The sequence below is a fragment of the Prinia subflava genome, chromosome 5 (genome assembly GCF_021018805.1).
Source record: "Prinia subflava isolate CZ2003 ecotype Zambia chromosome 5, Cam_Psub_1.2, whole genome shotgun sequence".
Taxonomy (NCBI): Eukaryota; Metazoa; Chordata; class Aves; order Passeriformes; family Cisticolidae; genus Prinia; species Prinia subflava.
Genome location: NC_086251.1, coordinates 11,488,498 through 11,500,798, shown reverse-complemented (window position 1 = coordinate 11,500,798; position 12,301 = coordinate 11,488,498). Strand labels below are relative to the sequence as shown.

The following is a 12,301-nucleotide window of genomic DNA, read 5'->3' as shown; positions in this document are numbered from 1 at the left end:
TACACAAAACTGCTCCTCCTTTACCTTATGGAAGTGAATGACAGGTTCAGCATGAATTCTGATCAGCTGAAGACACGATCGGTATCCTTGGAACAGCTGTGCAAATAGCCTAAGGAAGATTGCTCGCACTTCTTTGTCCTGTAAGCAGCAATTGAATATGTTGTCAAACTGGCCTTGTATCACACATTTCTCCACACTTTGTATGAATCTATAGGAGAAATGCCTACAGATTCATGAGTGCAGCAGTGCAGCACATGAAGCAGAGATATTTGTATGGGTATTGAGGTTGTATCATAGAACAGTTGGGGCTGGAAGGGACCTTAAAGACCACCAGGTTCCCCTGCCCTGTCCTCAGATGGCCATGGCAGATTCTGTAGTCACCCTTCACCCCTGCTGCTCTTTGCTATGCCTGCAGCACAGGCTCTGGGCAAAGCCAGGGTGGCTGAGGGGTGGTCATGTTGTCAACCACACAAATGAGCTGCCATGAAAGAAACCTGATGTGAAATAAAGGAAAAAGGCTCTTTAAGCCTGGATTTATTCCCTAAAGTAAGTGTGGCTTTGAAGCACCATACAAGCAGTGTCTTCAGAGTGGGCAGCGGTAGCAGGGAGCCTAAGGTGGCACTGCTGCTGCTGGGGGAATCCAGGTTTAGAGCACCCCACTACAGCCACCAGCTCTGCCAGATGAGCAGACTGTTCCAGGTTTGCCCAGCTACCTGTCTAGCACTCTTCCAACTCACATCTTCACTTGCCAACTTTCTGCCACCAAAACAAGCCAGAGTTACTTTAAAAAGTAGAAATAGTAGGTCTTTAAAGTCCTGGTTTATTTATTTGAGTAAGAGAGTGCTTACACAGACACCACCAGATTAATGGAAATTATGTGAACAGCTGGGGCAGACTTGGGGCAGTGACATCTCCAGCTGCTCCAGATGCCACCAAAGACTGACATCAAATCCTGGGCCACCCTATTATTTTATCTCAGCAGCCATGTCCAAAAACCTGAGGTTCCAAAAATTGCTTTATGATCTCAGGTTTTATGGTGTTATGTTACAAACTCTAAATGTTACACAGCAAAGAATATTTACTATCAGGTAACTAGCTGATCAGGTAATAAACAAGAAAATATAACCTAAGTAATTTACAGCCTGTAACTTATTTTTAAAGAGAAAAGGAACATATAGGATTATATAAAGCTGGAATATATGATTGGAGTATTTTACTAGATGGCTGTTTATTCTTCACTGGAACATGATCAGTGTTGCTCTATTTTTAATTTAAATTTTTATGGCTCACTTTACTGGCAGATATGCTTATTTTCTACTGCTCTCTAGGATTTTAACAGGTACTTTTTTACCCTGGCTTTTTTGACTACTTGAAAACATGGTAATTTCAACAGATTTAAAAAAATTCTTATTTTGATACAAAATTATATTTATTTGAAACTTCCCTATTCAAAGTGAGATCTCAGCTGATTTCTTCCATTAGTTTAGATGAAGTCTGGATGATGTCCCATCTTCAGCAATGAAAAATCCCAATCTCAAAGCAAGAAATAAGTGCAACAAAGATATTGTACCACCAAAGAGTTTCACATTTTCAAATATATCTACACAAAAAGCCCCAGTGTGTGTTCTTAAATTGAACTGGCTTTTGGATTTCATAAAACTTCTAACCCATCAGAATGCTATTAGAGGGCAAAATGCCTCTTTGCTCTACCAATAATACTATAAAGTATATGGAAAAGCAAACACAATTTCTTAAAAGGAAGCTAGTCTAAAATTTCAACAGTTCTCCACTTATGAAAGTCAGACATAGAAAATAACACAAATCTTACCAGCATTTTTGAGTGTGATAAAGCTGTTCGTGGGGGAGGGAATGCATAATCTGCTGTTTCCAAATCAGGATGCAAAACCTAGAGAATTTTGAAAACATAAGCTTTTTCCCTTCATTTGGCTGAGAAAAAGGCTTTTTTCCTTTCTCAAATTAATATTCACTGATATTGAGTATCTCAAGTAATAAATTGACTTAAATTGTGAAGACTGTATGGAAGTAAAGATGGAATTAACTTCTCAGCTTCAGATTTCTCTGTGTGAGTTAGTTATCAAAAACTCCAGTCACAGTCCATGAAACCGATCAATATCATTAGGGATTTTAGAGGCAATTCAGCTGAAACAAATTAACAGACTAAAAATTCTTCTGTTTAAGACAAGATTAGCTCAGAAGCCTCCAAGTAAGGTGATTTCTAACTTATTACAATGCTAGCAAAAAGACAAACTGAAGTATATTTATGGTGATTCCCTAATGTAGAATCCATCATTCCTAAATTCTGAAACAGGGGCACCACACAAACTTTAAAGGGTTATTAATTTGTTAAATTTCAAGAAAATGTACAGTTGAAATGAATTTATAAACACAGAAAGGCAGCAGAATTAAGCAGTAATAATGCTGCTCAAATACTCTTACTAAAAATCATTACAAAGGAAAAATCTCTACCTCTTGAACAGTGAAAAGACATTTTAGATTTCCATATTACTGATGATACTAACTTGAACTACAGAGAATAAACTCTTCCAAAACCAGGAATGTTGCATGAATCGTTCTATTAAATCTCATTTCCAGTGTGCTTAAAAGCTTCATATTGAAATTTTTCATTCTTTACAAATAGGCGACAGGGTGAAAAGCAGGGATTTTATCCAAACATACCAGAGAAAGTGCCATTTGAGTCTGGTGTAGCAGTGGCTCTGGCAGCTGGGACAGATGAATACATTCAGGAATTTTTATTGTTCCTCCATCCAGGTCTGCTATGATTACATCTAACTGCAAGGGACAAATAGTAGTAGTAGAAGTGCATCCAGTGAGCATAGCTTAAAAAACACAACAGTTCAAATTTCTGCACAGTGATCTGCACATAAGTTTAAAAAAACAAATTAAAACAATACCAACATTAATGTACAGAATGCTTTTGATACAGAAAATACTACAAATACTTCCTATTACTGAACCTAGTCCTGAAAAATGAAATCAAGCCAAAGAAAATGAAATTAGGCCAAACTTTCACAAGTGATTTTTGTTTCTGGATGTTCCAGGTCTGTGTTCAGAGACATGAGATACCTAATAGGCTGTTTGCAAAGGAACACAGTGGGAGCAACTATAAGTAAAATTTCATGTTTTTAAGCACCTCTTGTAACCCTGGTTCAGTTTCTCCAAGCACATACTTAAAAAGGGTAAAATAAAACAATTGAGAATACACTTGAAAATCCTAAGTGAATTGCTCAAACTCAGGACAAATAGATGGCAAAGCCAGAAATGGATCCATTCCTTTCCCTCCTGCACTAGAATCAAACAATTTCCCTCTACTTTACAGTCTCAATGTATTTTTTAAACAATGATGCTTTTTCTCTTTTTTCTTCTCCTAATTGTCTTGCCTTGCTTTCTTACGGTAATATTTTGAACATATATGAATTATTCACACAAACACCTCTAAAGCACTCAGAAACACTCTGCAGCTGAACACTAAAGCAGGCACTGTGACTGTGAGTGGACACAAATACTCACAAGCTCATGAATGTCATTGCGAAAGACAGAATGAACCCCAATGATGAAAGGTGTTGGGGAGCTGAGAACCTCCAGTAGCTGTGCAGGAAGAATTGGAATATAGGGATAACTGTGAAAAGAATAAATGAAATAGAATAAAACCTTGTGACTATTCTTGCACATAAGGCAATTTTTTTCTTTAAAAAAACCACACACACACACACACAAAAAAATATCCAACAAAAAAACCACCAACTAAAAAACCCCAACCCCGAACAAACCAACCAAAACAAAAAACCGCCAACTTCCTGTTAGTTATCAGGGACACTAAAGTTATAGATAATACATGCTTTTTAAAAACATAATTAGTTTTTGGCCATATACCTACACTTCAGCCTTTTGTAAAATATCATTAATAAAAAGTCTCTAAAGGAAATGGTTTGTTTTTATATTGAAATGACAACTAAACAAACATTATGCACAGAACACTATTTCAGGTATTGTTTACTTGGTTTGACAAATAAAAAATCTTGGTGTGTTCATCAAAACAACATCAAGAACTGGATCTAAATTGATCAGTGCATTTCTACACCTAATTTATAGTTATTAAAGTTTACATTCATTACTAGTCAAACATTAAGAAACATATTCCAAAACTCAATTTCCAGTTTTCCCTTCTTATTCTATATTATAATGAAACCAATCTCTGAAATATTTTAAATAAAACAAGCATAGCTTGAAACAGGTGAGTCAGAATCAGACATCATCTTCCTAAAAAACCAAATTGATTGACATGAAGTTTACCATTTCAAAATTCTGGACCCACTTGTGGCTTTTTAGAGAGGATCAGTTCGTTGACTTAAATTCAATCACTGATACACACTAGTGTAGCTGCTGTCTTTGAGCTACAGAATTTTCTGGATTGTGAGTAGGGTTTCTACCCTTCATTGGGAGATGGAATATTTCTCCCTTAATTGTTTCCACTGCCACAATGCAACCAGATTTTTATTAATAATGTGTACACTAGGATTTGCATATATCATCATTAATAGCTTTGCTTATTTGAACAAATATAGCACAACTTCTTTTATTTGGGACAAAAAAATTAAAAAAAATGGTTTTGTAATAAAATGCATTTGTATTTATAATAAAAATTACAAAACTCGTTATAAAATTGTTTAACAAGTTCAAAGAATCCAAACTTAACTCACCTGTATTTGAGGGGAAACATCAAAGACTCCAGAGCCCTACAGGCATCACTGAGTCTTTGAAAACTTGCTGAGTGAAAGAGAACCTTATTTTCTGTAAGCACGGCACAGAATAGGCTGAGTACATTTTGAATTCCTTAAAAAATAAAATAATACGAAAGAACTGTAACAACACGCCAAGAAATTCAAAATTACATTAAAATGTACCATTTTCCAGAGGGCTTTTCTAGAAGCATATGATAAACGCATAAATTGCCAAGTTCCATGTTTTTCTACCTTTTATTTGACTAGTGCAGCCTCCTGTTTTTCAGGTTACTAAAATACTATTTGAATGCATTTCTACATTTCAGATATACTGTATTATATCTCCTTTTCAATACCACTTGCAAGGATTTCCGCTTCTCAGCAAACCCCAGCAATGCTTAATAATGATTTCAAACATTATTATGCGTATCTTCTGCATATCCTTCTGTGTATCCAGTACTCAATTCTGGTCACCAATCCAGGCTTAACTTCTCCACCTCTCTGCATCTCCAAGTAGGGGGAAAAAATTAAATCCTACTGCTAAGTTCCAAAGAAAATAAAAAGATTCCTAGTGAATGCATTCATACCTTATCCATGGAGAGCATTTTAGGAGTCAGGAGGTTAAAAGAGGGCAGTAAGAAAGTATTCATCATTAGAAAGATCCCTAAAGGAAGATCTGAGTGTTTAAAAAAGCCCCCTAGATTTAGAGGAAGACTTATGAATCAGATGATGGGATGGTTTGGGGGCTTTTTTAAGACAGTATAATTTACCTAAGAGACAAAGCCATGTGCTTTCAGGGAAAACCAAAAATATATTTCCTTTAAGAAAAAAGTCCCATCCTGAGAAGCAGACATGCCTGACACATGGGAGATATGCTGAAATTTATGAAATTTCCTGAAATATGCTGGAATGTATGATGTTTCCCTGAGGACAGGGCTTGTGTTATCAGTAAGACAGCCTGCATTACCTTCCCAAAACTACTTCTTATCTTGCAATAATGTCTCCAAAAATAAGTGTGACTATGGAGAGCCACTATGTTCATACAATAATTAACACTGTGGGGTTTAAAAGTAATTTTATTACATCTTTTGACAAACCTTTTTTCTTCCATAATGTATACAAATTTTCTTAGCTGGAATAAAGTCTCGTTCATAAACACAGAGGGGCATGGATTTGGAGAGGGTTGTTTAGAAAAAGAAGACTTAATTCTCGGGATGAAAAAGTCAAACAACGACATAACAGCTCGTGCTTCCAAACTCCATCCTCCATGAGTCCTAAAGAACTCACATAACCAAAGGCAGAGGCTTGAGAGGACTGAGGATAGAGGGCTTTGTTTACTGCAATTTAGTTGAATTACTGCAGCAAATGTTTGCTTTTATTGTCAGTGCCATAATTAATATTGTGCTAGTAGAAAACAAACTGCTTGGTAGCACACAAGGTAAGGATGATGATAAAAAGTCCAATTTGTTTCCTCATGTGAATGAAACAGCACCCAGCAGTGAATGGTTAGAAGGTAACTGGAAATAGGGTCCTGCCTTGTGTGTATACACAAGGGGTATGAACATATTTGAACACAAGGTTAGAAAATGCTGCCTGCTTGAAAAAAAAAATCTCAGTAAAAATCTAAAAACTCAAAACAGGCCCTTTTACAAAACCACCCTTGTTCCTTTCTTGGAAAATTTTAAAGAATATTTTGGAGTATAATTTTTGTTTTAAACTAAGTTTTTGTTTTCATCTGGGCTTCTCACTCCATTTCATTCCACACTAAATATCTTAAGACATCTAGGAATATGTCTTTTTTTAAACATCTGACAATTTTTTCCTACAATCAGACAAAGATTCTCAAACACTGCTCTAAAAACCTATAATGTTTTGGCAGGTATTACTGAGGGAAATAATACCAAAAAACCTCACAAACATTAAAAACATTTAGTACAATAAAATGCTGTATAAAAGCCCTTCCTGTCATCGAAATACCTATAATTTAAAATTCTTGAAAGAGATGGTTTACCATTCTACATATCTTAAAACCCAAACCTGAGTTCTGACAGGTAAGAGTTCTAAAATACTTTCTGGATGTCATTGACTTCAAATTTTGATTTGGAAAGAATTTGAACATTCATTCACTGATGTAGAAGATTCGATTGAAACCAAGCTGCGAAAAAAACTCCAGCCTTTTTAGATATGTGATATTATTTTGCTATGAATTATGATGATTCAAGAGTCTAGAAGGAGTATTTTAATTCTAACACCTTTGAAAGTCATAAAACTTATCCGGTATCGGCATTTTTAATTTCAAAAATGAAATTGCTCATCAGACACCAAAACAATATGCAATTCTCCATAGTACATAATTACTGAACACTTCTGTAAAAATCTTGTTAACAAAAAACGTAAATGAAGGGGAAATCAGAATTTTGCTCATGTATAAAGAGGACACCTGCAAGTACTTCACAGTATTCGAACACAGTGGTTGTAGATCCCAGTCTCTCTTAGGGACTAGTAAAGTGATACACTTTTGTATAAATGAAGATTATCTTCATGGTGCTGCATAGTGTTAAACTGTATGTCTGTCTGATTATTATCTGTTTTTACCACTGTAAGGAATGAATTTTGTTAGCATCTTCAATTTACAGAAAGTTCTGGCTGTCCATTCAATGGAACACAAAGTTTATTTAGATTACTTACAATGATGGCATGGTTTGTGAGGTTTTCATAGTTTCACTCAGGAAATTAGGTCTGGTTTCGCTGCATTTTAGCGGCCACAGATTAAGCTTCAGTTTGTACTCCACAAAGGTATTTGTCAGTGCATCTTAATCAGCACCAGTATAAGTCGATATTTAAATGGCTACTTTCAGCAGCTATTTCCCACAGATGAACTTAATGTCCCATAGCAGAATACAAACCGCAAACATGTTTTCACTACATTCTGGGAGTTGCTCTCCCAGATGTTCATGACGTTCTTACTGGCCACGGAAGGTGAATTTGAAATTTTTACAGTGAATGCACCTGATGTAGACCCAGCTGTGCTGAGATAGAAAAAAATCACTGCTTTATTTGCAGAACTTATGGAAGAGACCAAACTTGAGAGCATCTAACACATTCAGACAATAAAACCCAGGCTAACCACTTCCACCAACTGTAAAGCTTGTAGAGCCCACACAGCTTCTTTGTTCCAGTGTTTTCCTTCTCTCTCCTTTCTTTCCTTCTTTATTTCTCTAAATGCTCTGTATGCAATTCAGAAAAATATAAAATACATAGTATAAATAAAATCAAGTGTGCAATACAGACAGCTAATGTGGAATTTTCTTATTTTCAAGATGACAGCCACTAATTCAATACAAAATTATTGTTCCATATGTACTTTGAAATATATTTTTTCAGGAATATCAGCAGTATAATGACTGTGAGGGAAAGTTTTGTCTGATAGAAACAAACAAATTATGAATAGTAAGACTTTTGATTACTTTCCTTTTCAAAACCATTGAAGCCATTGATTAAATTGTTTGAGGACGCCACCAAGGCATTGTTTAAGCCTTCCAAGTTGTTTACTAAAAACAAACCTTTCCAAATAACAGCCTGAGCCCAGTTTCCTCATGCTGCAAGACACAATTGTGTCTGTCTGTAACCTTGAACCCTCTCTGCTGGTCTGCAGACTCCACACTACATCCAATGCTCATTTGTCAGGGCGTAAATAGACAACATGAAAAACAACAAACAAGCTGATTTTTACAAATTACTCCTTCACAGTCTACAGACAGACATCCTGTAAAATATTATACATATGCTGGAAAGTTTTGAATGGACGTGACCTTCACTGTTTTCAAGTATTTAAAGAATCTGTAATTTGTACTAAATTATCTGACATCCTACATCAACAAATGTATCATTCCGGCTGCTTCCTGTTGTTCTAGAATTTAGGTACTTATTTAAGCATGATTAAAAAAAAGCACCAAACACAAAGTCTACTTAACAAGTTACTGTCTTCTATATTGTGTGTAATCAAAATACTTTCACTTACTTCTTCAGACTTTTGTAAAGAGTTATAAACATGGATTGAGAAACTCAACTAGTTGAACACATTATAATGCTAATATGCCATTCTTGAATTACTGGACACAAGAAAAAGCTTAATAGACAAAATAATCCATAACTTAGCAAGACTAATCCAGGAAGTGGGTCAACAAAGCCTGAAAAGCCTTTCTGAAAGGCCACTGGAGTACAAGTTCTGTGCCAGGCAGTGTCCAGCTCTAAAGATAACTAGGAAAAGAGAAGAGAAAAATAAAACTCTTTTCATGTTTATTTTTAGATGTGGCTGCATAACTCTGCTAATGATCAAAATACAAGCTTAACTAGTAAATAAGAGGCAACAACTGTACTCAATACTCACATAGGTAATCTATGCCAAATTGCATTGATTTGTCCACCTAAAAATCACACAGTATCTCCAATCAGCTACACAGAGTGAAACCAAAATGACTGCTATGTCACTCAGCTCAGGATCAATTTGCATTTAGGAAAGCATGCAGGTCTGTTATTAGAGCAGGATTGCACACTCCATGATTAAATCACAGCCAAGCTTGCTTACAAATGGGGAGCAATCTGGCTATGCCAGCAGAACACTTTGGGAGGGTTAATTTATCCTGCTTTTTTGGCTGGGAAACAAGAGGACATGAGTCAGATGAGTACCACAAGAGATTAACTTATCTGGGCTTTGTCAGACTCACGAGGAAGAGAAGCTATCCGTATGACATCAAGCCTTCAGCTGAGACTCCCTCAAAATTCCAGCATTTCATGAATTCATCCCCAATTCTGAGCCCACAGAAGGAAACACGGGTGTGACATGTAGTACTGAAGCCAAACTCCATTTTTAAAGATGCATTTCTGATTTGGAACTGAACTGAAGGCGATTCAGAATATGAACCATGAATTCTGCAAGTTCTTTATAAGAAGGGCAGAACGAAAGCTTCCCTACAAAGCAGCGTCTGGGCAGGGTGGGAAGAGGAAACAGAAAAAGGTTCTGCTATAAACATGAAAGCCAACTGATCATTAGAAGCTATCGAAGAGACTGTGAAAATGAGGAAAGAGACATAAAAAAGATGTCTTCAGCTGATGGATAAATATTCCTACAGCTGTCACTCTCTCAAAGTTCAACAATATCCACTCTGTTCTGTCTACACTGAGTCAATGGTTATTATTCAAACCCTAAATTACACAGGCACAAAGAAACAGGGATTAAGCACAGCATATGATCTACTCAGGAAAACAGTCTGTCTGTCATTTGCATGTTGATATCATTCCATTATTGCCAATTTTCTTAAATCTCTCTGCAGACCTACTTAAAGCCCTTTGGCTTTCTTGAGCCTCCAAGTACAACTCTGCCAATACATTGAGTGAACACGATCGCTAATTTTTGTCCAGAGTCAATGATAAAGCTAAATACAATTTTTAATAGAAGATTCAGATAATAAGATTTTCATTCCTGAAAAAGATAAGTGTAATATCATTTCTTATGTGTATTTTAAAGCTTTACATTCCTAAAGGAAGGTTTCATAAGCTCAAGATTAATACGACTGTGTTAAGTGAATTTTCTTGACAAAGCAGAAAAGACATAGGAAGGTAAACCAGGCAAATAACCCTTTCATATATAGAAAGTATTCACATGGCAGGGAGGTAAATGCTGATTTCACATGAAGGCAGTGAGCTGAATTACACAAATATACAAACATAACCTGCATTACCAGTTAAGAGTTTCCTAGTGATTGCATGTCTGTCCCATATAAACAGGTTGTGTTTGATAGATGCTCCAAAAAATAGATTTATGTAAGGGGAAGGATCTTCACAGAAATCAGGTATGAGAGTAACATTTTTTCCTAGAGAGAGGGTAGCAAGCACTATTTCTAAATACTGAACTGTTAACTACCAAATTAAACCAGAAGGTTTTGTTCTCCTACTGTGTGTCTCTATATGCACACAGATGTTAAGATTTGAGTAACAGTCTATTCTGCTGGAATATGGTTTAATTTCTTGTCTGATTTCACATATCTTCTGCTGAGCTATTTAGTCATCTAAAAGGTAACTAAATTAGGAAGCTATTATTTCTTTTGGATATTAATCCCATAAATATCTATTGAATACTAGTCCAACCCTGAAAAAAATCATAAATAAAGGTAAACAGTAATTTTGTATGATTAGTAGTAATCTGCGTACTAATTGCTAATTACCTGTATAATTACTAATATCAGGATACAGAATTTCTGTGTAACCCTCACAGGTCCACCCTAACAGAAACTCAATGAAATTCTGTAAAAGAATTTTGAGTGGACTGGGATAATGGATACACACTAATGAATTGACATGCTGCCCAATTTCCATGAGTAGAGGTGGGGGAGTGCTACTGAAAGATTCCCATGTTTCTAGAAATTTTTAGAGGATTAATTTCTTTCATCCATTCTTTAGAACTGCCCTTTTAAGAATGATGATTTTATTGTTTGAACCAAATGTTTTGTGAAATCTTCTTTCCCACATACATCCAAAGATATTTTATAAAAATAAGCACACATTATAAAAATTATTTATAGCACTTTGATTAGCCAAAATTATCTCTTTTTATTCTGATAGCAAATCTAAAATTGAGATCTGAGAAATTATTTGCAACTGCTGATGTATTTAAGCAACCAAAACCAGAGCATCATACCATCCTTCCAAATTGATTCATAAACAGTAGAAAGTAAAGGAGGAGTCTGTTCAGGCACAAACAGAGGTTTTAAAATTCAGAAGGAACATTAAAATTTTTTGAGCAACTTGATCAGAAAGCAGAAAAAGTATTAAAGCAGAAAAAGTATTCTTTCCCAAAGCAATTCAGAGTGAGGGTAATACCAGTAGGATCCTTAGAAAGTAAATATCTAAGAATGAGAAGAGTATTGTCTGTCTTGAACAGGAAAAATGGTCAAGGATACACAAGAAACAGCAAACATATCTGTTTCCTGTATAAGGACTACAAAATCTTTCTCAAGGAACATTACTACAGAAGCATTATATGAAAATAACCAAATAAATGCAAAGCCAACAAGAATAGATGTGGCTGATCAGTATATTCTGTAAGAGCAATCTTCAGCCACCACTGGCTGATATTCACAGAGCATAAAAGAACAAACATTCAACTGAAGAAACTGTGAAACAGTATAACCATGAAAAAAAAAATCACTTTATTTTCTCTACAGATCACATCTGGATTATCTTTAAAACATTTACGAAACTTTAAAAATTCTCAGTCAAATTTGCTGAGATTTTCCTAACCTCCTGAGACCGTTTACTTCAGCCCAAAAGGCAACTAAAGAGCAACACTTTAAATGTGAATTTACAAAACTGAATATATGAAAGTAAAGGTCTGTAGAACTGTTTTTCTTTTCCTCTCACCACCAGTATTAACACTGACATTTGGAAATTGCAGTTTTGCAAGTTCTTATGATTTGACAGCTACCAAGCCTGTTTCAGTATAGTGAGAAAAGTTCTGTTTGCACTCATACCAGCAAAATTAG

General features: G+C 35.5%; 1 protein-coding gene across 6 annotated transcripts in view; it reads right to left on the bottom strand.

Moving 5' to 3' along the window:
* SBF2 (SET binding factor 2) overlaps nucleotides 1-12,301 on the bottom strand; it is a 239,568-nt gene that overhangs the window by 99,348 nt on the left and 127,919 nt on the right. For all 6 annotated transcript variants that reach the window (XM_063398004.1, XM_063398006.1, XM_063398008.1 and 3 more), the window contains exons 7-11: nucleotides 4,740-4,872; nucleotides 3,550-3,658; nucleotides 2,698-2,811; nucleotides 1,829-1,906; nucleotides 25-138 (exon numbers count right to left, since the gene is read on the bottom strand). In XM_063398004.1, coding sequence (XP_063254074.1) covers nucleotides 25-138; nucleotides 1,829-1,906; nucleotides 2,698-2,811; nucleotides 3,550-3,658; nucleotides 4,740-4,872 — 548 coding nt within the window. The remainder of the gene's footprint in view (nucleotides 1-24; nucleotides 139-1,828; nucleotides 1,907-2,697; nucleotides 2,812-3,549; nucleotides 3,659-4,739; nucleotides 4,873-12,301) is intronic.